At 45.0% G+C, this 27,059-nt stretch overlaps 1 protein-coding gene across 1 annotated transcript in view; it reads left to right on the forward strand.

The window, feature by feature from the left end:
* Nucleotides 1-27,059, forward strand: part of LOC103302875 (phospholipid-transporting ATPase ABCA3-like) — a 289,346-nt gene that overhangs the window by 14,647 nt on the left and 247,640 nt on the right. The window contains exons 2-5 of the mRNA XM_054714402.1: nucleotides 3,659-3,727; nucleotides 4,080-4,338; nucleotides 11,896-12,023; nucleotides 14,591-14,738. Of these exons, the coding sequence (XP_054570377.1) occupies nucleotides 3,668-3,727; nucleotides 4,080-4,338; nucleotides 11,896-12,023; nucleotides 14,591-14,738 (595 nt within the window). The 5' untranslated portion in view covers nucleotides 3,659-3,667. The remainder of the gene's footprint in view (nucleotides 1-3,658; nucleotides 3,728-4,079; nucleotides 4,339-11,895; nucleotides 12,024-14,590; nucleotides 14,739-27,059) is intronic.

The following is a 27,059-nucleotide window of genomic DNA, read 5'->3' on the forward strand; positions in this document are numbered from 1 at the left end:
TCCTCAGAAGCCCATCGTGCTGCACTGTCAGTACCCCATACTGATGTCTGGTGGTGTTATGGGGGACCCTGACTTGTGGCCTTGCCCAGCAGTTGGAGTGGACCTTATGCTCTGATACATTTGGCCATCCCTTTGACGTTGGCATATAGTAAACCTTTTTCAATGGACAGACAGACTAGGAAGAGGAGAGAGCATCTGGAGGGCTCCTTGGATCCCCATATACACACAGATCCCATTGGGGTTCCAGGAGGGGTGCCAAGGAGTTTAAGGCTGGAAATCAGATTGCCGCAGGGTTTGAGTCTGTCCTGTGCTGGTGGCCCACTGTGAACAAGAATGTGGTGGATTAATTACATTTTCTAGAACCAGCAAAGGCTCATTAACTATGCTTGAAATGCAGCTAAAGGGATCGTGAACAGCTAGATGCCAGCAGCAGGGTGACCTGGGAGAACGGGTTGGCCTTGGATATGATTCTGGCATAAAAAGGAGGAACATGTGTAATGTTGGGGCCAGTGCTGTACATCCATCCCTGACAACACAGCACAGGAACCATCACTGAGCCTAAGGCATCGGCAGCTTTAGTGATGAGTGAGTTGGAACCTGGGATCGAGGGTCCTTTCTCTGATGCACTAGAGTGATGGTGTCCACTTCACCCCTTTGGTTAGGAGCTACAGTGATGGGATGTCACATCGTCCCATGTCTTATCCAAGGGCTAATTGGAACCACATTGACCAAACAGCAAATTAGTCTTCTCCTAGACACTGCAGAGCAGGAAAGTCAATGAGTATCAGCCGAGTTTGAATGAAGAAAAGAGTTTAAATAAAGAAAAGGGGGAATTGTGAGAAGAAACAAATAATTATGAGAAGAAGCAAATCATCTTTTCTGTCAAAGAACAGTTTAGACAGCCGCCATTTTGGACTGCGTGACTTGGCAGCCGCCATGTTGGCCACATGGCTTGCAGCTCCCCTGGGGACCGCCATCTTGAAACAGCAAAGGCCAGCCCCTCCCTTTGAATTAGCCAATTATGAAAGACTGTGCGCCTGAGCTCCAAAAAGAGCAAGGGACAGGTCACATGCATCAGGGATTATAAATCCCGAGCAGACCACCTACTCAGTGTGTGCACTTCCAGCCCATGTGTGTGCACCCTTCTATGTAGAAGTAAAGATGTTTGCCTTGCTGCCTGGCTCCTAAGTATGTTTTGTGTTCTGCCAGGACCCCTGACTTGGGGGACTCGCATTGTTTCTAACAGGGGTGATGGTGGAAGAATTGAGCAAGAAAAAAATAATTCATAGACATGAACAACAGTGTGGGCATTTCTGGTGGTGGGGGTGGAGAACTGGGGGCATGGGAGGAGGAGGGTATATTGGGAGATAAATGGTGATGGCTGAAGACTTGACTTGGGGTGGTGAACACACAATACAGTGTACAGAAGATGGGTTGTAGTATTGTGCACCTAAAACCTGTATAATTTTATTAACCAGTGTCACCCCAATAAATTCAATATAAAGAAAAAAAATAGTTATTTTAAATTTTGCTTCTGATAATTTTGGCCCAGATTCAGAAAAATTGCTTGTAGGAATATTTGATTCTAGGATGGTATTATTTTTCTCCAGAGTGGAGTTGTTTTTTATGCCAGGCACTTGTAGGCATTTGTGATCTGGGAATCATCTTCATCTGGTATCAGAGATAGAAATTACTTGAAATTGGGCTGCAATCCCTGTGAAGGCCAGTGCCCTTCACATTCATTTTTTCTTTTTTTAGATATATTTTATTAATTTTTTACAGAGAGGAAGGGAGAGGGAGAGAGAGTTAGAAACATTGATGAGAGAGAAACATCAATCAGCTGCCTCCTGCACACCCCTACTGGGGATGTGCCCACAACCAAGGTACATGCCCTTGACCGGAATCGAACCTGGGACCCTTGAGTCTACAGGCCGATGCTCTATCCACTGAGCCAAACTGGTTTGGGCCACATTCATTCTTATTCATAAGACTAGAGGCCCAGTGCACAAAATTCATGCATGGGAGGTGGTGGTGCGTGTGTCCCTCAGCCCAGTCTGCACCCTCTCCAATCTGGGACCCCTCGAAGGATGTCCAACTGCCTGTTTAGGCCCGATCCCGGTGCTATATGGGCATTTGGACATCCCTCTCACAATCCAGAATGCTCGCTCCCAACTCCTTGCCTGCCTGCTTTCCTGATTGCCCCTAACCGCTTCTTCCTGCCTGCCTGATCACCCCCTAACCACTGCCCTGCCAGTCTGATTGATGCCTAACTGCTCCCCTGCCAGGCCAATTGCCCCTAACTGCCCTCCCCTGCCATCCTGGTCACGCCTAACTGCCCTCTCCTGCCAGCCTGGTCATGCCTAACTGCCCTCCCCTGCCGGCCTGGTCGCACCCAACTGCCCTCCCCTGCCGGCCTGGTCACCCCTAACTGCCCTCCCCTGCTGGCCATCTTGTGGCAGCCATCTTGTGTCCACATGGGGGCAGCCATCTTGTGTGTGGGAGTGACAGTCAATTTGCATATTTTCTTTTATTAGATAGGATAGAGGCCTGGTGCATGGGTGGGGGCTGGCTGGTTTGCCCTGAAAGGTGTCCAGGATCAGGGTGGGGGTTCCCTTGGGGCGTGGGGCAGCCTGAGCAAGAGGCTTGTGGTGGTTTGCAGGCTGGCCACGCCCCCCAGCGACCCAAGCGGAGGCCCTGGTGTCTGTGATTTATTTATCTTCTATAATTGAAACTTTGTAGCCTTGAGTGGAGGCCAGGGCAGGGGAAGCTTGGCTTCCTCCATTGCCGGGGGCAACCCAAGCCTGCTTGCTCCAGCTCCATGGCTGCCGCCATCTTGGTTGGGTTAATTTGCATACTCGCTCCTGATTGGTTGGTGGGAGTGGCTTGTGGGTATAGTGGAGGTATGGTCAATTTGCATGTTTCTCTTTTATTAGATAGGATATGCCTTCCCTTCTTGGCCCCAAATTTCAGCTCTCTTCCTGGTAGCCCCCCCAAATTGGAGTTAAGTATTCAAGGTCACACAGAAAGTGGTAGAGCTAGCAAATCAATCTTGGCTGTCTGTCCTTATATCTGGGTTATAATAACCTACCATGCCGCCCACTCACACCATGAGGGAAGGGTTTCTTTGTTTTGTTTCTCATTGTGCACCCACACTTAACATGGCACATGGTAGATATTCAGAAAATATTCATTAAATTTAAGAATGAATCTGCTCCCATTAGTAATGTTGTTAATGTAGGTATTTCCAATTTCACAAATTGTTGAGTGGCATGTTGGCTTACAAGTTTGATGTTATTTTATGTTTGTTCTTTTAATTTGCTTTTTGCCGATGGTGGTGATTTGTTTTGTATTGTTTTGAATTTGTATTTTGATAAGAATTGGAAAAGCTACTGGCCAAATTTACCTGGAAACTTGCATCAGTAACTCACTGACCATTTCTTGTGCTTAAAGTTTAGTATATTATTAGAAGCTCAGTAGATGCTGTCTAAATTAAAAATATAATGAGAAACAACTTCTGAAATATTTCAAATGTTTTTTGTTTCTGTTGTCATCCTTTAAGACTGATGAGAAAATTAAGTATTTAAAATTTAAATAATTGTCTAAAATTTACCTTTTTTAGAGAATCTTATTTTTAAAAAAAAGTTTACTTCCTCCTTAGAGTTGAAGAATGGATTTGTTGGAGTTGAAGAGATTTATGGTTCTTCTGTGGAAGAATTTTATTTTAAAGGTAAGTTGAGCTATATATAGGATTATTGCAACATCTAAGAGATGGTCATGGGAATAATCTGACAGTCCAGTCACTGCATTTCATTCATACCGTGGCAGTTTCTGGAGCGGGGTTATCTCTTGCACATAAGTGGGGTCTTCAGAGAGTGAAAGAACAGCAGAATGACTCATAGGAGGAGAGAAAAGACAGTCCAGGAAACTGCTGCTAGTGTACTAGTATATTGAGCTTTTTTTTTTTTTTTTTTTTTTTTGCCATCTATATCTTCTTTTATGAAGAGGCTGTTAATACCAAATAGTCAGTCATCTGCGAAGTTAATATGCTCTTCGGCTAACAGTCTCCTTTCCTCTCGCAGCGCCGGCAGTGCACGGCTCTGGTTGCGGAGCTCATCCTGACTGTCCTGTTCGTTGGCGTGCTTCTGTTAACACGCAGGTTTGCGGCTATCACGAAGAGTGGGCCCTTCAAATACTCTCGGCAGCCTGTTAATCAGTTGCCTGTATTCCTCAAAGAAGTCCCTTCTAGGGTGTGGGAAATGGCTTTTGTGCCTTCCAAAAGTGTTGTGGTGAAGGATATCGTTGAAACTGTGAAAAGAGATCTACACTACAATTTTAAAGGTTAGAAATTAAGGTTTTCTGGGGGGAAAAAAAGCATTATTAAATTGTTTCAGCGAAGACACACTTGCAACCTTTTCACTGGGCATAATCTTCCAAGTAAAACATTGTAAGATGTCATCATAACCAGGTAATAATCTCCTAAGTATAACAACATGGCTTGGTTAAACTTGAGAGTTAAATTCAGATAAAAATATATTTTCCTAGATCTCAAAGCTAATAGTAGTATTTAAAAACTAGATGATCAATTTATTTTATTCTAGATTATTATCCAATCCTGTGATACTCAATATTCCTTGTTTCTAGTTGTGTTGTTTAAACCCTGGGAAGTATAACTCCAGGGGTACATGATGGCGTGTCAGAGGTATTCGAAGGGACAGCATAAGGAGGAGTCCTCCTCCTGGAAGCATACACAGTTGTCCGTTATTTCAAACATCACTTAGATAAAAATGTTGCCCGCGTCACAGAGGAATGCTGTATAGAAGACTCAGGCTATTTAGAATTATTATAAAAGTTCCCCATTCTTCACTTACCCTCACATTCTTAACTCAATTTCTCTCCTCTTCCTCCCAGAAATAAAAATCATCAGAAGTTTGGTGGGCATCTCTCCAATGCCCCCACTCTTTATACACATATGTTTATTCAGCAGCGTATTTTTTTCAATCTTTTTGTTGTTGTTGTTTCTCAATGGATTTGAGAGTCCTTGAGAGTAGGTGACATCTCAAAACATTTTTTATTATAAAAACACCATTGAAGCTGAAGAATGCAAAATCTCAATAATTTTTAACTATACACCACAAATATTCTAATAAATTTAGTCTCTTACAGGCTACTCTGGGTTACCCAAAATATTCTGAAATTTCCATTCTGATTCCTTCTTTGATACATGGGATTTTTAGAAGTATATTATTTAACTTCCAAACATTTGGGGATTAGTTATTATCTTTCTGTTGTTGCTTTTATTTTAATTTCCTTGAATAAGAGCATACACTTTGTAATGTCAGTTTGAAATTTTGAGAGTTGTTTATGGCTAGTTTATAGAGTATTTTGATGAATGGTCCATGTGCATATGTAAGACTGTGTTCTGTAGCATTTGCTTGTGGTGTCCTATGAACATCACCTAGGTCAAGTTGGTTAATCATCACGCTTTCCAAACCTCCTGTGTTCTCACTATTTTTTACCTACTTATTCCATTAGTTGTTGAGGAGGGTATTACATTTTCAACTAGGTGTCATCAATACTTAAAAGGTTATACATATTAAAATAATATTAAAATTTCCTTTTTGCTTATATATTTTGAAATTATTAGGTCATGGAATCTTTCTGTTGAATTGCTTTAAAAATATTTCTCAATTCTGAAATTTTCCATTTCTCTCTAAAAAAATATTTTATTTTTAAATTTATTAACTATAGTAACTTTAGAATCCCTACCAAAAAGTTCTGATATCTGGATTACTTGTGTACGTTTTTTCTCTTAAGTCATTGAGTCCTGTTTTATAACATTCTAGAGGCCTGGTGCATGAAAATGCATGCACTGGAGTGGGGTCCCTCAGCCCAGCCTGCCCCCTCTCACAGACCAGGAGCCCTCTGGGGCAGGAGGTGACCCAGTGATCAGGGGAAGGCGATGCCCCCATCACACCTCTGCTGCTGCCACTGCCGGCAGCACAAGCCTTGGCTGGTCCTGGTTACCTGAGCCTCAGGTGGCCCTGGGAGGCTGGGCAGCCGCCTTCCGAGGCTTGCCAGCACCTTGGGCCGGCCCTGGGCAGCTGGGGGGCTGAGGGCAGGGCTGGCCGCACCATGCACCTGCAACCCCCCAGCTGGGCTGAAAGGACTGGGGGACTCCAGTGAGCCTGAGGGGACTGGGTGCCACCATCTTGTGGCTATGGGCACTGCCATATTTGTGATGGTGTGACAGTCAATTTGCATATCCCCTCTTTATTAGATAGGATCTTATATGCATTCATTTTACTTTATTTATGAACCTTTTTTATTTTATTGTTGACAGTATTACAGATGTCTCCCATTCCCTCTCCCCCTCTTACCTTCCTATATATCTTATATTTTAATGACAGAAATTGTGGGTGAAAAGTATTAGAGGCTTTTTAGGGTTTAAGTTTTCTTCTAGAGGGCTGTCAACTTGATTCCAGTGAAGACTGGTTTAAGTGCCAGTAAGGAGTGCTCTATTCAGTTTTCTTTTTACTTCTGAGGGACACCTTTTCTCCTAGGGTGTGGTCATTGCTCTTAGGGTGTGGCCTGCCTAGGGGTCAGCTGGAAGTCTGCATGAAGCCTGCCTACCTTAGTGAGGCGTGGACTCCATTCTTTCTCTGAGCACTGCCCAGCTGCTGCAATCACTGCCCAGCATTGTGTCCTGCCACCTGCTGGTTTCTTGCAGTCTTACCCTGTGCATGCCCAGGGTCAGAGCTGGCCACTGATTTCAGGGGAATATACATGCTGAATTTTCACCTCACTTCTCTGCTATTGTCTTCTCTTTGGAATTTTGCCTCTTAAGTCCCATCCATTTTGGCAGCCTGAACTCTCATCTCTTTTTCTTCAACTCAGTAAATCAGCAACATTTGGCAATTGCTTTCAGGGCAATTCACCTTGTGCATTTCAAGCAGTTTTATAGATTTTGTTCAACTTTTATGCAGTGGGAAAGTTTAATCTTGTGTAAGCTACTCTATCATAGCTAGAACTGGAAGTGATTATATGAGAATTTTTAAATTTTTTGCTGGTTATTTCCAAGCATTTTACATTACTAGAGGTCTGGTGCATGGATTTGTGCACTGGTGGATCTCTCAGCCTGGCCTGCGGGGATCTGGCTGAAACCGGCTCTCCAACATCCTCTGAGGGGTCCTGGATTGCGAGAGGGCAGTTCTTGGGGGACGCACCTGGAATCAGGCTGTTGAAGCCTTTGTTATCCTCTTCACGTCAGAAACATGCTTACAGGCTCCTACTGGCCAAATCTGAGATAATTTAAGAAAAAAACATGTTTGCTCCTAAGAAAATGTTTAGTGTACACAAATTATATACTGATATTTAAAGGCCTAAGTGTTATATCTTAGAACTACAATGGTTGTCACATTAAAAGAATTTCAATTATGTTAAATTTGATTTAGGCTAAATTCCTTGATGGATGAGCTCAAATATTGAAACATAATTGTGGCAAATAAGGATCCAAGATGGCGATGGAGTAGGTGGAAGCTATACTCACTTCCTCTCAGGACCAAACTGGAATTACGATTAAATTATAGAGCAATCAGCCTGAATAGCCAACTTGCTGAAGACTAGCTGAAAACAAGTCACTGATACATCTGATGAGGGATTAATATCCAAAATTTATAAAGAACTTATAAAACTGAGCAGCAAGAAAAACTAATTAAGAAATGGGCAAAGGACCTGAATAAACACTTCTCCAAAGAGGACATACAAATGGCCAATAGACATATGAAAAGATACTCAGTATCACTAATCATCAGAGAGATGCAAATTTAAAAACACGATGAGATATCACCTCACCTGTCAGAATGGCTACCATCAACAAATCAACAAACAAGTGCTGGTGAGGAGGTGGAGAAAAGGCAACCTTCATGCACTGCTGGTGGGCATGCAGGCTGATGCAGCCACTGTGGAGAACAGTAAGGAGTTTTCTCAAAAAATTAAATATGGAACTGCCTTATGATCCAGTGAGTCTACTTTTGGGACTATATCCTAAAAAACTTCAAACACCAGTCAGAAAGAATGTATGTACCTCTGTGTTCAAAGCAGCATTATTTACAGTAGCCAAGATCTGAAAACAGCTCAAGTGTCCATCAGAAGATGAGTAGATAAAAAAACTGTGGGACATTTACACAATGGAATACTACTTGGCTGTATAAAAGAAGGAAATCTTACCCTTTGCAATAGCATGGATGCACCTGGAGAGCATTATGCAAGTGAAATAAGCAACAGAGAAAGACAAGTACCACATGATGGCACTCATATGTGGAATCTAATGAACAAACTGAGCTAACAAGCAAAATAGAGACAGGCTCATAGAGAGCAAGCTGATGGCTGTCAGTGTTGGGGGCTGGATGGTGGGGGTGGAGGGACTGGGCAAAAAAGAGAAAGAACTCATGAACAACAGTGTGAATTGCCAGGGGGAGGAGGGGCTAGTGAGATGGAGGAGGGTAAAGGTAGGATAAATGGTGATGGATGGAGACTTGACTTGGGGTGGTGAACACACAATACAGTGCACAGATAATGTGTTGTGGAATTGTACACCTGAAAGCTGTATAATTTTGTTAAGTAGTGTTACCTCAATCCTCATATATAAAAATCCTGGATTGTAACAACTAGTAATGACTGCAGGCTGACCATCTGGAAGTCAGTGCTGGCCCTGCCCCCAAGCAAGCGGTAAGGGGCAATCAGGCAGGCAGGCAGAGGTGTTAGGGGTGATCAGGTAGGCAGACCAGTGGTTAGGGGTGATAAGGTAGGCAGGTTAGTGGTTAGGGGTGATCAGGTAGGCAGGCCAGCGGTTAGAGGAGATCAAATAGGCAGATGGCCCCTCATTGGGCTGGCCCTACCCCCAAGCAAGCAGTTAGGGGCAATCAGGCAGGCAGGCAAGTGGTTAGGGGAGATCAGGTAGGCAGACCAGCGGTTAGGGGTGATCAGGTAGGCAGGCAAGGGAGATCAGGTAGGCAGATGGCTCCACACTGGGCTGGCCCCGCCCCCAAGCAAGCATTAGGGGCAGTCAGGCAGACAAGCAAGTGGTTAGGGGAGATCAGGTAGGCAGATGGCCCCTCGCAGGGCTGGCCCCACCCCCAGCCAAGCAAGCCATTGCACTCCAGCCTGTCACCTGCAGAGGGAGGCCACTGGTGGCAGAGGAGGGGGCGACAGCGCTGCACAGATGGCAAGCAGTGGCAGCAGTGGGGGTGGGGCCAGCTGCCTGCAGCCCGGGGAAGGAAAGCCCTGATAGGCTCTGATCTCAGGCCAGGCCTAGGGACCCTACCCAAGGGGTCCCGGATTGTGAGAGGGTGCAAGCCGGGCTGAGGGCCCCCCTGAGTGCACGAATTTTTGTGCACTGGGCCTCTAGTCTTACCTAATAATAGACAAATATGTAAATTGACCGTACCTTCGCTATGCCCACAGCCAATCAGAGTGAGTGAGTATGCAAATTAACTCACCAAAGATGGCGGTTAATTTGCATATGAAGGCAGGGCGGGCAGCACCATGGCCTGCTTCCAGGGTATGGGTCCATGGGGCAGAGGAGGCCCTGCGGGCAGCGCCAGACACCACCCACAAGGTACCGATCCGTGGCCGGGGAGGCGGTGGGGTGGGCAGTGCCAGACGGCACAGGAGGGGTCCGGGTCCATTACAGGCCCCAGGAGGGGCAGCAGCCTGCCTAGCCACTCCCGGGGGTCCCTGGGAAGATCGCCGCCTGGAGAGGCAAGGCCGGACCTGCCAAGCCGCTCCCCGGCGGTCCCTGGGAAGATCGCTGCCCAGGGGAGGCGAGGCCGGACATTAGCCGCTCCTGGGGGTCCCTGGGCACATTGCAGGCATGGGGTTGCTGAGATTCATAGCTTCATGGAGACCGAGGGCAGGGACCTGCCTCATCTGCAGAGAGACAGAGGTTCTGCAGTGGCCCCAAGACGTGGGTGGGCCCAGCCAGGGATCAAGGGCCATGGAAGGACTCCCGAGCAGAGGGGCAAGGACCCTCACCCCTGAGGCGGGGGTTGAGGGGTGGTGCCACCTCAGTGGAGGGATGCTGCACTGCAGGGTACTGGACTGACTGATGTGATTCAGAGAAGCTCCCAGTGCTAACGGGCCTCACTCAGGTGGCCTTCACACTTCAGAGGCAGTGACTCCTGCTCCTGCCTTGACCCAAAAGCAAGCCCACAGTGCCCTGCCTCATGGCAGAGCATGCCTAGGCAGTGAGTGCGAAGCCTTCCACCTGCTTCGGAGAAGGGGGGGGCAGGAAAGAATGGGGGGAGAGGAAAGAATGTGGAGCATCCGCAATGAAGAGGTGCTTGAGAAAGAGGCTCAGAAGCCTGACTGGAAGGTTTATTCTGTTTGCCGGGTGGCTGCCCCTTAGGAAGGGCAAAGAGCATGGCTCTGAGGGCTTCCTGTGTGCTGAGTCAAGTGCCACAGCCAACTGGAATTGGCCTCAGTTTCCTGGTCTGTAAAATGGATGAAGCGTGTCCCAGTGCCTTCACTGAGCTTTGATGGCCAATTGAGATACTATATAAAGAAAATGAGGGAAGAAGTGAGAAAGAAAAGGAAGGACGAGCAACACAAAAGAAAGACTGAAAGGAACCTGTAAACCCATTGTCACTTAAATAGGGAATATAGTCAATAGTGTTGTAATGATGGTGTGATGCCAGGTGGGTACTAGAAATATCAGGGGAACACTTTGTAAAGTATATGATTATCTAACCACTATTCTGTAACTAATATAAAACCTGAAACCAATACAAAATAATGTTGAATGTAAAGAAATGAAAATTGGAGTGAAATTTTTATAAGTTTCAAAGTTTAAATAAAAGCTGTAAAGGAAGGAAGGGGAGAATAAAAAGTGTTTTTCATTTTGCCATTTCATTAAAAAGACAGTTGTCTTTATATGGTGCTTTTATACTTTTCTAAGTCATAATCTCATTTTAATTTCCGGGCAACTTAAAGACAAGATAAGTATTCCCTCCACTGTTCAAAGAAAGGAAATCGTGGTGTCTGGTCCTAATGATTCAATCGTCAAGCCCTTATTGTAAAGCAGGGTTAGTAAAATTTTCTGTGCAGGGTCATATCTATACTAATAAAAGCCTTGGGGGTGATCAGGCCAGCAGGGGAGGGTATTTGGGGGCAACCAGGCCCACAGAGGAGCAGTTAGGTGTCAATCAGGCCAGCAAGGAAGCAGTTAGGGGACAATCAGGCAGGCAGGTGAGCAGTTAGGAGCCAGGGGTCCCAGATTGTGAGAGGGATGTCCAACTGCAGGTTTAGGCCCGATTCCACAGGGCCTAAACCTGCAGTTGGACATCCCCCGAGGGGCCCCATATTGGAGAAGGTGCAGGCTGGGCTGAGGGACACCCTCCCCAGTGCACGAATTTCATGCACTGGGCCTCTAGTAAATTTAATAAAAAAGAAAATAAATAATTGCCTCAAATATTAAAACTATAAAGTGGTTTTATTCCTCTATTTCTGACTATTTTTTATTTATATGTTAGAAATCACAATAGTATCGGACTTTGAATAGATTGCATAGATAAATTTTGTTTATATTTTCCTTTAAGTTGGAAATTTCAAAACACAATATGAAACACCCTTTTTCTTAGAGTATCTTCAATGTGCAGTTATTATAATGAGGAATTGTATTCTAAGCTTGTGATAAAACTTGGGCAACTCCTAAAAATTTTATGTACTCCAAATATTGGTTCATTATACCAATGTTTTAGCAACAGTGGTTTGAAATTTATAATATTTTGATAGCCTTTCATCCATGTAAAGTGTTGTCCATTTTAAAGATAGGAAGGACTGTCAGACATTGTGTCTTTAAGTGATCAACTCACATATTAGGGTTTTCTCTTTTTACAGTTCAAGGCTTTCCTTCAGAAAGAGATTTTGAAGATTATGTTAAGCAAGAGAATAACTCTGAAAGAGTGATGGTTGCTTTTGTTTTTGACCATGAGTTCAAAAATAGCCATGATCCTCTGCCACTTAAGGTAAGAAAGTTTTATGTAGAAACTCTATGGTTATACTTCTAGTTTCCAGGGACTTAATGAAGTGGAAGTATTTTATAATCCGGGAGACTGTAATTTACCCAAGATCATACTGCTTATACATAGCAGAGCAGGGATGTAAACCCAAATCTAACCACATCAGTGTCTCTGCCTTTATGCACCAGGGCTTTGTGTTCGTGGGGAAAGATTTGAATTCACTGCCTACCCGGCCTACTTATAAGTCAGCCATAGGCAACAGTGACCACTGAGGGGCCCCTCTTGCCACTGTATCTGGCTGGGCAGCAGCCTCCAGCTCTGCACGTGGCAGTGAGCCATGCACGTTTCCTGGGCAGGGGACTGGGTGACCAAGCAGGTGCAGCTTGAGGTCAGGAGCATAGAACACAAGAAGGAAACTTTCCTCTTTCTTTTGAATGAATCTCATCATTTCTAAATCTAAACCTGGAAAATAGTGCTAAGACTTAGCCAGACTAACTTAGAATTAGGACATGTGTAGACACTAAAGAGGAGTCTGGTACCAGTCCTCCAGGAGGAGAGGCAAGGACAATGCTTTGAACTTAGTGTCTCTGGTGTTGAGAGAAATAAAGTGTTCATGGAACCATAGTTGCGCATTTAAGACACAGATGGTTGACAATGGAACGAAAAGTAAGAAAAGCCCCGGGTGTAAGTAGGTTGTGGGAAGCTTTCCATTCTGTCCTCCCACCCCCTCATCTCTTCCCTAGATGCCAACTTTCCTTGTGCCTGAGTGCTGCATAGTTTAATTGTTGAATGAAAGATAGTACTAATTCTGGAGAACTGCATGAACTTCTATGTAGGACTTGATGCAATACTTGAGCAGCAGGGTCAAGACAGAAATCAGTAGGATCAGGAGGGGCAAGCAGAAGACATAAGTCAAGACATAAGTCTTATGTTACTGATACTGGTGTGGGCTTAGCAGCTTGCATAGAGCCTGCTCCAAGTGTCTCGGGGTGGGTTCAAGCTTCCCCTTATGCCTTGGATACCTCCCTGACACTGCTCCTCTCCCTTGGCTGATTACTCTGACTTAGCCTTAAGGTTGCTACTGTGACTCACTGTACACTGTCTCTTCCAACCACACCCACTCCTTTACTCCTTGGTACTTCCACACATTTCCTATACATATCTCAGTCACTGATTTTACTATAGCATAAATATACTATAGCATAAATTTCCTCTACTAGAATTTGAGCTCCTTGAGTAACAGGGGCTCTGTCTTAATCCTCCAATCCTATATAATAAAGAGGTAATATGCAAATTGACCATCACACCCTCACAAAGATGGCTGCCTATGACCAGGTCAGCAGTGGGGTTAGTGAGGGGCGACCAAATGACTACACAAGCAAGCTGTGTGGGGCAACCAGGCCAGCAGGGGGGTTAGTGAGGGACAATCAGGCCGGCGGCGGGGGGGGAGGGTGGCAGTTAGGGGCAACCAGGCTGGTGTGGGGGCAGTAAGAGGTGGCCAGGCTGGCAGGGGGCCAGTTAGGAGTGGTCAGGCTGGCATGCAGAGGCAATGAGGGGTGAATAGGCCAGTATGGTGGGGCAGTTAGTGGCGACCAGGGAGGCGGGCAGGTGAATGATTAGGAGCCAGTGGTCCAGGATTGTCAGAGGCCCCTGGATCGGGCCAAAACTGGCAGTTGGACATCCCCTGAGGGGTCACGGATTGGAGAGGGTGCAGGCTGGGCTGAGAGGACACCCTCCCCGCCTCCGCACAAATTTCATGAACTGGGCCTCTAGTATGTAATAAGTGCCTAAAACTTCTGTTGTGATAACTGAACATATGAATATTTACCTTGACTTAAGTCTTCTGCTTGCCCCTCCTGATCCTACTGATTTCTGTGTCTTGACCCTGCTGCTCAAGTATTGCATCGAGTCCTACATAGAAGTTCATGCAGTTCTCCAGAATTAGTACTATCTTTCATTCAACAATTAAACTATGCAGCACTCTGCATTTACATTTGAATATACTCTTTTATCCTCAGGCAGGATTCTTTTTTTTAAAATATATTTTATTGATTTTTTACAGAGAGGAAGGGAGAGGGATAGAGAGTTGGAAACATCGGTGAGAGAGAAACATTGATCAGCTGCCTCCTGCACACCCACCACTGGGGATGTGCCCGCAACCAAGGTACATGCCCTTGACCAGAATCGAACCTAGGACCTTTCAGTCCACAGGCCAATGCTCTATCCACTGAGCCAAACTGGCCAGGGCTCAGGCAGGATTCTTATGTTAACAATCACTTCTAGGAGGGGAAGGTTTTCCTCATAGGACACTTATTGGGCATAATGGGAAGAGAAATTAACAAAACCTTTTGGTATATTTCCTTTTAGTTCGCAAGCAGCTGTCTGGGGCAAGTCCATCCACAGCCTTGCAACCAGATTGCGCTCACGTCCTGACTTCACACCCACTGCTGCAGCCTCAGCCTGCCTTTCGGCCACAGGCTCCCATTTGCACTTTAACGTTCTTTTGTTTCTCATTCCTGCTTAATTATGCTTTTTGTTCATGGATATTGTTTGTTTCCATTTGCTCCTTGTAGGTAAAATATTATTTGCGTTTTAGTAGTTCTCAGAGGAACATGTATATGGAGATTTTCGGACCTGAAAGCTGGGAAACAGATACTCTTTTTCCAAAGTCTCCTTCCATAGGACCCAGAAATGAACGAGACCCAACTGGAGGGAGTCCTGGTGAGCAGATCTTCAACCACACTTACTTAAATAATCCTAGTTTTACAATAAGAACAATCACTATTTGTACATATATTTCCTTAACTTTTTTTCTTTTCTTTGTTTTTTGTTGTTAATCTTCACTCTAGGATATTTTTCCATTGATTTTTAGAAAGGGAGGGAAGGAAGGAGAAGTGGGAGAAAGAGAGAAAGAGAAACATCCATGTGAGAGACACATCGACTGGTTGCCTCCCGCACATGCCCTGACTGGGGCTAGGGATCAAGTCTGCAACCGGGGTATGTGCCCTTGATTTGAATCTAACCCAGGACCCTTCAGTCCACGGGCTCATGCTCATGCTCAGTCCACTGAGCCAAACTGGCTAGGGCTATTTTTTTCAACTTTAAAAATGTATATATTTTTATTGATTTCAGAGAGGAAGGGAGACTGCCTTGACTCCATTGTATACTTTTGCCTCCTTTGTCAAATATTAATTGAGCATAATCACTTGGTCTATTTCTGGGTTCTCTGTTCTGTTCTATTGGTCTATGTGTCTGTTCTTATGCCAGTTCCAGGCACATTAGAGAACAGTGGCGTTGTGATATAGCTTAATATTGGGTATTGTGATCCCTCCACTTCATTTAATGTTGTCCCAAAGTTCCCTTAGACCAGTGGTCGGCAAACTCATTAGTCAACAGAGCCAAATACCAACAGTACAACGATTGAAATTTCTTTTGAGAGCCAAATTTTTTAAACTTAAACTATATAGGTAGGTACATTGTTATTAACTTAATTAGGGTCCTCCGAAGCTGGCCTTTGCTAAAAACTCAAGGGGCCAAAGAGCCGCATGTGGTTTGCAAGCCGCTGTTTGCCCACCGCTGCCCTAGGAGATGTATCAGTAAACATATTATGGTAATATATATATGCTATTTTGCTGCCTATGGATTCTTCTAAGATTTTTATGGTTTTCCATCATACATTTAAGTATTTTGTCCATTTTGAGTTTATTTTTGTGTATGGTGTAAATTGTGGTCTAGTTTTATTTTTTGCATTTATCTGACTAATTTTCCCTTCACCATTTATTGAAGAGATGGTCTTGACTCCATTGTATGCTCTGGCCTCCTTTGTCAAATATTAATTGAGCATAATGGCTTGGGTCAATTTCTGGGTTCTCTGTTCTGTTCCATTGGTCTATATGTCTGTTCTTGTGCCAGTACCAGGCTGTTTTGAGAACAGTGGCTTTGTAATATAGTTTGATATCTGATAATATGATCCCTCCAACTTTGTTCTTCTTTCTCAGGGTTGCTGTGGATATTTGGGGTGAAGGTCAAGGTTTGGTTTGGTTTTTAATACTCAAACCTTTGTAGAGCAACACTTTTGTAAACTACACTGAGAATGAATTAATAAAGACATTTATTTGTTTTTTTTCTTTTTCTTTTTGATTACATTTGTTAGGTGACATTGGTTAATAAGATTACATAGGTTTCAAGTGTACGATTCTGTTACATCATTTGTATATTGCATTGTGTATCCACCACCCAAAGTCAGATCTTTTTCTCACTATTTACGTGACCCCTTTTACCCTTTACTTCCATCCCCCTTCCCTCTGATAACTACCATACTGTTCCCTGAGTCTATGACTTTCTGTTTGTTTTTCTTATTTATTCATTTGTTGCTGTTAGTTTTATATTCCACATATGAGTGAAATCATATGGTTCTTAACTTTTTCTGACTTACTTTGCTTAGCATGATATTCTCAAGGTTCATCCTTGTTGTCACAAATGGCAGTACTTCATCTTTTATTTCGCCTGAGTAGTATTCCACATACATATATCACATCTTTATCCAGTCATCTAATGAAGCATACTTCGGTTGTTTCCATGTCTTGGCCACCTTGCATACTGCTGCAATGAACATAGAGGTGCATATATCTTTGCAGGTAAATGTTTTCAAAATTTTCAGGTAGATACCCAGAGGAGGGGCTGCTATATCATATGGTCAGTCTATTCTTAATGTTTCGAGGAACTGCCAGACTGCTTTCCACAGTGGCTGAACCAGCAGTGAATGAGGATTGCCTTTCTTCACATCCTCTCCAGCACTTACCTGTCTTGTTGATAACAGCTATTCTAACAGGTGTAAGGTGGTTTTGATTTTCATTTCTCTAATAGCTATTGAAGTTGAGCATCTTTTTGTTCAGTTACTAACAATGTAGATGGACCAGAAAGCAGAGGTTTGTGAGTTTTATAATGTTTATATTGTGGGAACCTGCTGAATTTTATCCCAAGCCAAGTCAAAGCTCTCTGCAGCTGTACTCAACCCTGTCCTACTTGTGAGCCTAACAAAGTAATAGATAGATGACCATTATCAATGGCACAGTAGATGGGAAGTTGGGCAAAGGGATAAAGGATGCCATTTGGAGTCACAGGTGAACTGGATTTAATATAAGCTGAGGCCCAGGTTTGGCTCAACTAAACTCATGGAATTTAAAAGCTCAGCTCGCCCTAGCTGGTTTGGCTCAGTAGATAGAGCATCAGACTGCTGACTGAAAGGTCCCTGGTTCTATTCTAGTCAAGGGCACATGCCTGGGTTTGGGCTTTGATTCCCAGTAGGGGGCGTGCAGAAGGCAGCTGATCAAGTATTCTCTCTCATCATTGGTGTCTCTATCTTTCTCTCCCTCTTCCTTCCTCTCTGAAATCAATAAAAAATATATTAAATAAAAGCTCAACTTTTTTCTCTAATTCTATTACAAAGAAAGGAGCTGGCATCTTCAACAAAACAAAACAAAAATTATACTTTCTTGTCCATTGTTCCTTTAATCATGTCTGGCATAAAATCCAAAATTACAATTTATGCAAAGAAGCAAGAAAACGTTCCCAAAATCAAAAGAAAAAGTGAACATAAATAGGTGCATATCTATCCCCTGCATAGATAAACCATATATTGGAATTAGCAGACAAGGACTTTTAAGACACTTTATGAGTGTGATGAGCTGTTTACAAGAAAGAATGGCCACAGTGGGTGAAGAGATCAGGGATTTCAGGGCAGAAATGCAGACGCTTAAACTAAAACAAGTTGTAGTTGTAATATAAAAATACACTTAATTAGCCCTAGCTGGTTTGGCTCAGTGGACAGAGCGTCGGCCTGCGGGCTGAAGAGTCCTGAGTTTGATCCCAGTCATTGGGTTGTGGGCTCAGTCCCCAGTGGGGAACGTGCAGGAGGCAGCCAATCCATGATTCTCTCTCATCGTTGTTGTTTTTATCTCTCTCTCCCTCTCACTTCCTCTCTGAAATCAATAAAAATATATTTTTTAAAAATACACTTAATTAGATGAGATTAATAACATATAGAACACAACAAATAGTAAAAAATGTGACTACACTCAATATGCATTATCCAGACTAAAGCAGAGGAAGAAAAATATTGACATTATCCAGTCATATAAAGAAATGTAGTACTGATACAAGCCACAGCATGGGTGAACCTTGAAAATAGTATGCTAACTGAAAGAAGCCAGGCACAAAGGTCATGATTCCATATATGAAATACCCATAATAGATAAATCTAGAAACAGAAAGCAGATTGATTGGTGGTTGCCAGGATTGACAGGAGGAGGAGTGGTGAACTGCTCAGTGGGTGTGGTGGTTCTTTGAGGTGGTCTCAATGTTTTAGGTCAAGGTAGAGGTGGGTGTTACTTGACCTTGCGAATATGTGAAATGCCACAGAATTAATACACTTTATTAATTTAAAAGCTTAAAAAATGGACAAGCATTAGTGTCCTGTGAGACAATACTTAATGTTACATATTTGCATCTGACATCCTAGCTAATGAAAGAGTAATATGCAAATTGACTGTCATTAAAACACATAAGATGGCCGCCCCCATGTGGACACAAGACGGCCGCCACAAGATGGCTGGCTGAGGAGGGCAGTTGTGGGCAATCAGGCCAGCAGGGGAGGGCAGTTGGTAGGGGCCAGGCCTGCATGGGAGGGCAGTTGGGGGGACCCAGGCCTGCATGGGAGGGCAGTTGGGGGGACCAAGCCAGAAGGGGAGGACAGTTGGGGGTGACCAGGCCTTCAGGGGAGGGCAGTTGGGGGAACCAGGCCTGCAGAGAGGGCAGTTAGAGGTGACCAGGCTGGAAAAGGAGGGCAGTTAGGGGCAATCGGGCCAGCAGGTGTTGGTCAGGCTGGCAGGGGAGGGCAGTTAGGGGTGACCAGGCTGGCAAAGGAGGGCAGTTAGGGGCAATCGGGCCAGCAGGTGTTGGTCAGGCTGGCAGGGGAGGGCAGTTAGGGGCAATCGGGCCAGCAGGGGAGCAGTTAGGCATTGGTCAGGCTGTCAGGGGAATGGTTAGGGGGTGATCAGGCTGGCAGGCAGAAAAGTTAGGGGCAATCAGGCAGGCAGGCAAGCGAGTGGTTGGGAGCCAGCAGTCCTAGATTGTGAGAGGGATGTCCCAGATTGGAGAGGGTATGGGCTGAGTTGAGGGACACCTCCCCCCATGCATGAATTTCATGCACCAGGCCACTAGTAAAAATAATAATTTAAAAAAATGAGCATATTCAAGAGCTCTGAGGCAACATCAAGTAGTTACAGACTTCCATTTCTGGGAAGATACTATAGGCTTACATGTCCTTATTCCTGTCACTAAATACAATATAAACCTTGTACGTTATATATAAAACGTTCACAGTAGACTCTAAAAGACAGGAGAAGCAGCCAAACCAGCTGTGATGTCTAGACCCAAGGGACATGATGGTGATAAATGCCCTGGTTTTTTTTTTTTTTTTTTGCCTCGTATATCCCAGATTTGAAGCTGAAGAATCTAGCAATCCAGAAGTCTCAACAGGTTCAGACAAAAACCCCAATAAAAGTCTGCATAGAGCCAGGAAAGGGGCAGTCAGCAAGGCAAAACTTAAAACCACTCTTCTTCAGCTAACAAGGCAGGAAACACTGAACTTGTCCCCTGCCAGGGCAGCAAAAGGCAAGTGAGGAGTCTAGACTTCTACTTGTGTGAAGCTATAATGAAGTGCCTCAATATCTTCATATCAGAAATACCACTCAGCCATAAGAAAGATGAAATACTGACATTTGCGACAACATGGATGGATGTTGAGAAATCATGCTATGTGAAATAAGTCAGACTGAACCATATTTCACTTATATGTGGGATATAAAACTGAAACCAATAAATGAATAAATAAGAAAAATGCACAAAAACTGTTAAACACAGACCACAGTATGGTGGCTACCAGTGGGAAAGGGTAGGGGTAGTAAAGGATAAAGGGGGTTCAGTATATGGTGATGGAATAAGATTTGACTTTGGGAAGTGGGCACACAATGCAATATACAAATGATGTATCATAGAAATGCATACTTAAAACCTATATAATCTTATTAACCATAGTCACCCAATAAATTTAATTAAAAAAGTAAAAATTTTATGAAAAATAAATATTATAAAATATGATACCTGACATAAAAAGGTCAGTGTGTGGGCTCAAAATCAGAATGGAGTGACAGATGAAAGAAGCACTTCTTGGAAGACAGAATAATAGGATTTATTGCAATCTGAACCACATAGTTAAAGTACACTGAAAAAAAATGGAACCAAATCTCAGGGACCTGTGGATCTATCATTTGTGTCATCAGAGTTTAAGACAACAAGTAGGATGAACCTTGAGGGCATTATGCTAGGTAAACTAAGTGAGGCAGAGAAAGACAGATACTGCATGATATGACTTATATGTGGAATCTATAAAAGCCAAACTCAGAAACAAAGTGAAATGGTGGTTACCAAGTTGTGGAGAAAATCGGGAGCTATTGGTCAAAGGGTACAAGTTTTCAATATCAGATTAACCAACGGCAGATTTGGAACCCCCAGACAGGGAGCCTCGCTCACTCCCCATGTCTCCCCACTCCGCTTTCCACCTTCTAGGGCAGCGGGAGAGTCAATGTTTTCTCTCATTAACTCGGAAAAGCACGTCCTGTCACCCGCTGCCCGGCAGGAGCGCGCTAGGCCCCTAGCGAGCGAGGCTCAGTCAGGGCGGCCTTCGCTCGTGGGCGCCGGCACCCAAAGTGCACGTTCCTCCTCTGCAGTTACCCCGACATTTCACTGAGAGCACGGAGCTCCTCGCCTCCTCTGGGCTCCCGATCCCGAACACTGACCAAAGGCATCTCAGCGAGGGCCGCCAGCGCCCACCAGGTGTGTCTGTCCGCACCTGCTCCCGCCTCAGCACCTGCATTAGCCGCACGGAGGCGATCTCCTCGCCGCACTGGCCTCCGCGGGAACAGGGCGTCACCACTCCGCCCTCTCTCTGTCATCTCACAGGCACCACCCTCAGCACCCAGAACACCCGGCACTCTCCAAGGGACATTGGTGTGCCGGAGGGGATGTGCGCACGTCCTGTGGGGGATGTAGGCATGCGGGGGCTGATGGAAGTGCAACAGAGGGGCTGGGGGGAACTTGTGTGCAACCATGATCTGGGACTGCTGCAGGCGCACGTGGGTGACAGCGCGCTGGGGGAGGAGAGGATGTGCGCACCGGAGGTCTGTGGCTGCGCAGATCCGCAAACCCCCATGGTGCAGCCAGGAGGACGTGAATCTGGCCCACCACGGTGGCTGTCCCTGCGATCACGCACCTTCTGGGCCAGGAGGCGGGCCTTTCGCAGCCACTCCTCGGCACTGATGGCCTGCAGGCACTACTTCAGCTCGGCCTGCAGGCTCCGCTTGGCACGCTCATGGCTGCCACTGCCGCCATGTGGGGAGTACAGGCCGCCCTCTGCCAGCCCTCCACCCCTGCCCAGAGGCTCTCTGTGCACGCTGCCCACAGGCCCAGAGTGGCTTGGGCGGGATGGAATGCCTGCACACGCTGCCCAGCTGCCCGGAGCATGCTGCCCACTGCCCCCGCCGCTCTGCGCCTGCGCGCACTGCCCACCAGCTCCGGACGCTCTGCCCCTCCGTGTCTGCACGCTGCCCACAGGCCCTCCACGGGCAGGGTGGGGTGGAATGCCTGCATCGTTGCCGTGGCGATAATGCAAGTGTCCTGGCCTGGCCGCTGCCATCTTTGTCGCAGAGTGACCCTCAATTTGCACATTCCCCCTTATTGGCTGTGGGCCACCATCTTTAAAATGAAGTTATGGTCAGTCTGCATATTCCCCCTTTATTAGGTAGGATTATGTAAGTGTCAAATCAATACATGAGCACCTTGCCTGGCCAGTGTGGCTCCCTGGTTGAGTGTTGACCCATGAATCAAGAGGTCACCAGTTTGATTCCTGATCAAGATACATGCCCAGGTTGCAGGCACAATCCCCACTACGCTGTGTGCAGGAGGCAGCTGATGGGTGTTTCTCTCTCATCGATTTTTCTATTTCTCTATCCCTCTCCCTTCCTCTCTCTCTCAAATCAAGAAAAACATATTTTTAAAAAATACATGAAAACTTTAAACTTTGTGTTTATTATATCTCAAAAAACCAACTGATTATAACCCATAGAGCAAAATGAATCTCAATGATTCCATCCTATATAATAAAAGCCTAATATGCAAATTGACCGAATGGCGAAACAACCGGTAGAATGACCGGTTGCTATGACATGCACTGACAACCAGGGGGCAGATGCTCAGTGCAGGAGCTGCCCCCAACCCTTAGGCCCCATGCCAGCCAAGGCGGGTGCCAACAGGGGCCCCCGATCACCCCGCTGGTCGCCTCCAAGGTGGGTGCCAGCAGATGCCCCTGATCGCCCCCCAGTTGCCTCACAGATCGGCCCTGATTGCCGGCCAGGCCTAGGGACCCTACCTGTGCATGAAATTTCATGCACCAGGCCTCTAGTATTTATATAATGGAATGATTAAATAAATAAGTAGGAATGCACAAATATTCCTTACAGAAGAATTCCAAATAATATATGTAGATACTCCCCCCTTCAGGAGTTGTACCTTATTCACCCTTATTTTGAGTGTGGGCCACACTTAATGACTTGTTTCCAAAGAATAGATTGTGGAAATTAGAAAACCATAACTTAGTAATAGAGAAAAATAGCAAACACCGCTTTAACCAAATGAAGTTTAATATCACTAGTGATGTCATCTTGATATCAAATATTTCCTGATATAATTTGATGAAGAAGGCACTTCACTTCCATGGTATTTTACCCTGAAGCTTATAACTCTACTCTATTAATGAAAAAACATCAGACAAACCCAATTTGTGGAGCATTCTCCAAAGTACCTGACAAGTATTCTTTAAAACCATCAAGGCCATGAAATCACAGAAGGAATGATAAACTGTCCCTGCTCAGAAGAGACTATGGGGTCATAACTGAAATCAATATGGTATCCTGGATGGTGTTTGGAACAGAAAAAAATCACAGGGAAAAAATGGTGAAATCCTAATAAATTTGTATAAGTTAGAAATTGTATTGTGCCCATGTTAATTTCTTAGTTTTGACAATGTACCATGGTAATGTCAGATGTAATATTAGGAAAGCTCAGTGCAGGGTATATAGCAATATTCCTCAATCATTTTTTCTTTTTTCTTTTTTTTTTTTTTTACTCTTTTTTTTTTTAATATTTTTATTGAGGTATTATATGTGTACATATCTTACTATTACCCCCCCCCACCCCACACCCACACATGCCCTCCCCCCCCAGAGTTTTGCGTCCATTGTTTATGCTTATATGCATGCATACAAGTCCTTCGTTTGATTTCATAACTCCCCCACCTTTCCCAAACTTTCCCCCTGTACTTTGAAAGTCTGTTTGATGCTTTACTGTCTCTGTAGCTATCTTTTTGTTCACCACTTTATAATGTTCTTTACTATCCCTAAATGAGTGAGATCATGTGGTATTTTTCTTTCATTGACTGGCTTATTTCACTTAGCATAATGTTCTCCAATTCCATCCAGGTTGCTGCAAATGATGAGAATTCCTTCTTTTTTATGGCCTCAATCATTTTTTCATTGTTGCTCCTCTAGGGAAAGTTTTTAGACATTTTTTTCACCTAACCACTCCCCTTATAAATTTTTAATACCACTGATATGGTAGATCTGCTTTATGTACTATGGCCTGCTCGAGGTGATAATAAACCCCTAGAAAGAACGCATGGTGCAGCCTTGGCCTGTGTACTCAGTGGTTAGAGTGTCAGTCTGCAAACTAAGGGTCACTGGCTGGATTCCCATCAAGTGCACGTACTTGGTTGTAAGTTCCACCCGACCAGCTAATCAATGGTTGCCTGGTGGTGTTTCTCACATTACTTTTCTCTCTCTCTCTCTCTCTCTCTCTCCCTCTCCCTCTCTTTCTCTAAAAAAAAAAAAATCAGTGGAAAAAATATTCTTCCATGAGGATTAACAAGCAAACAAACAAACAAAAATTCATGGTGCATATAACTCTCCCTACAACCTTTGCAGCTTTGCTGTACTAGTAAGACTATTTTTTTCCCCCAAAGTAAAAAGTAAACAGGCTGGGGCAAACAGGCTGGCAGGGAAGCAGTTAGGCATCAATCAGGCTGGCAGGGGAAGCGGTTAGGGGCAATCAGGAAGGCAGGCAGGCGAGCAGTTGGTTTCCTGCAAACCAAAGTAACAATAAAAGTGAATTTTCTCAATCTGGTAAAAGCACATGTGAGACCTATGTAGCTTACTAGTAATGGTAAAATACTCAACATTTCCCCTTAATGTCAGAATTGAAGCACAGATGTTTGCTCTCATCAATTCTATTCAGCATATCATTAAAGTCCTAGCCTATACCAGGAAAAGAACATTAAAGTGCATTAAAGTGTATATTTTGGGAAACAAGAGTGAAATTATTTTTCTTTGCAGTTGATAGAATCACATGTGTAGATAATTCTAAAGAAATCCACAAAAAATTGATGGGATAATTTAGTAAAATCTCAAGATACAAAGCCAGTATACAAAAATAAATTATAAATCAACATCAAATTGCAGAAAGCAGCTTTATAATTACTCGCAAAGTAACAAAACATTCCTAAGAGAAAATTTTAAAACACCTAAACAAAAGATGTGATATCTTAGCCCCTTTGATTCAGTGATTCAAAAATGTTGATATGAAAATTCTTCCTAAATTGAATACACTGACAGTCAAAAATCCCAGCAGGACTTTTTTGAAGAAATTTGCAAGGTTATTCTAAAATTTGTATGGAAATGCAAAGGGTCTGGGGTCTGGATTAGTCATATAATATTGAAAAGGAATAACAATGTTAGAGAACATTCAAGCCTTACTCTAACAACAACAAATTGCCATATAGGTATGTGGATGAACAAACAGATCAATAGAAGGAATGAAGTGTTTGGAAATAGATTAATACACAATTATTTGATTTTCCATGAAGTTGCCAATGTAACTCATTGAGAAAAGAAAATCTTATGAATAACCTGTGATGGAATAACTTGATATCTCTGTGGAAGTAATGAATCTTGATTACTAACTCATACCTACATAAAATTCAAGATGATTATAAACATAACTGTAAAACCTAAAATCATAAAGCTTCTACAACAAAATTTATGAGAATGTCTGATTTTGCAGGTAGGCAGTCATTTATCTATATACTAGAGGCCTGACACATGAAATTCGTGCACTGGGGGGTGGGTCCCTCAGCTGGGCCTGCACCCTCTCACAGTCTGGGACCCCTTGTTCCTTACCACCTGCCTGCTCGTTGCTCCTTACTGCTTGGCTCACTGCTCCTTAGCGCTGCTGTGGAGGCGGGAGAGGCTCCCACCACTGCCACTGCACTAGCTAGCCATGCGTCTGGCTGCTGGCTGAGTGGGGCTCCCCCTATGGGAGTGCACTGACGTGTTGAGCATCTGTCCCCTGGTGGTCAGTGCACATCATACCAACCAGTCGTTCTGGTCGTTCAGCCATAAAGGTCACTTAGGCTTTTATTATCTACTAGAGGCCCGGGGCACAAAATTCGTGCACAGGGGGGGTGTACCTCAGCCCAGCCTGCACCCTCTCCAATCTGGGACCCCTTGAGGGATGTCTGACTGCCCATTTAGGCCTGATCCCGCAGTCAGAAATCCCTCTTACAATCCAGGACTGCTAGCTCACAACTGCTCGCCTGCCTGCCTTCCTGATTGCCCCTAACCGCTTCTGCCTGCCAGCCTGATCACCCCCTAACCACTCCCCTGCCAGCCTGATTGATGCCTAACTGCTTCCCTGCCAGCCTGTTTGCCCCTAACTGCCCTCCCCTGCAGACCTGGTCACTCCTAACTGCCCTCTCCTGCAGGCCTGGTCCCCCCCAACTGCTCTCCCCTGCAGGCCTGGGTCCCTCCCAACTGCCCTTCCATGCAGGCCTGGTCGCCCCCAACTTCCTTCCTCTGTCAGCTTGGTCACCCCTAACTGCCCTCCCCTGCTGGCCATCTTGTGGCAGCCACCTTTGACCACATGGGGGCAGCCACCTTGTGTTTTGGAGTGATGGTCAATCTGCATATTACACTTTTATTAGATAGGCTAGAGGCCTGGTGCACGGGTGGGGGCCAGCTGGTTTGCCCTGAAGGATGTCCCAGATCAGGGTGGGGGTTCCCTTGGGGCGTGGGGTGGCCTGGGCAAGGGGCCTGTGGTGGTTTGAAGGCCGGCCATGCCCCCGGCGATCCAAGCAGAGTTCCTGGTATCTGGGGTTTATTTATCGTCTACAATTGAAACCATGTAGCCTGGAGTGGAGCCAAGCCTTCTGCTTGCTCCGTGGCGGCAGCCATTTCTGTTGGGATTTATGTATCTTCTATAATTGAAACTTTGTAGCCTTAAGCGGAGGCCTGGGCCGGCCAGGGTGTGTGGAAAGCTTGGCTTCCTCCATCGCCGGGGGCAACCCTAGCCTCCTGCTCTTTCCAGCTCCGTGGCTGCCGCCATTTCTTTTTGGATTTGTTTACCTTCTATCATTGAAACTTTGTAGCCTTGAGTGGAGGCCTAGGCCGGCAAGGGTAGGCGGAAAGCTTGGCTTCCTCCATTGCCAGGGAAACCCAAGCCTCCCTCCTGCTCTCTTTGGCTGTAGCCATCTTGGTTGGGTTTATTTGCATATTTGCTCCTGATTGGCTGGTGGGCGTGGCTGGTGGGCATGGCTTGTGGGTGTAGCGGAGTGATGGTTAATTTGAATGTTACTCTTTTATTAGATAGAACTAGAGGCCTGGTGCATGAAATTCGTGCACTTGGGTGGGGAGTCGCCTCAGCCCAGCCTTCCCCCTCTCACAGTCTGGGAGCCCTCAGGGGATGTCCTTCTCATGGCTTAGGATGTCCTAAGTTGCAGTCTGGCCTCCCTCTGTGGGAGGCAACCGGGCTAATCAGAGGAAAGCGCCACCCCCATCACCCTGCTGTTGCTGCCACTGCTGGCCACCACAGCTGCTA

This window comes from Eptesicus fuscus, chromosome 4, assembly GCF_027574615.1.
Source record: "Eptesicus fuscus isolate TK198812 chromosome 4, DD_ASM_mEF_20220401, whole genome shotgun sequence".
Classification (NCBI taxonomy): domain Eukaryota; kingdom Metazoa; phylum Chordata; class Mammalia; order Chiroptera; family Vespertilionidae; genus Eptesicus; species Eptesicus fuscus.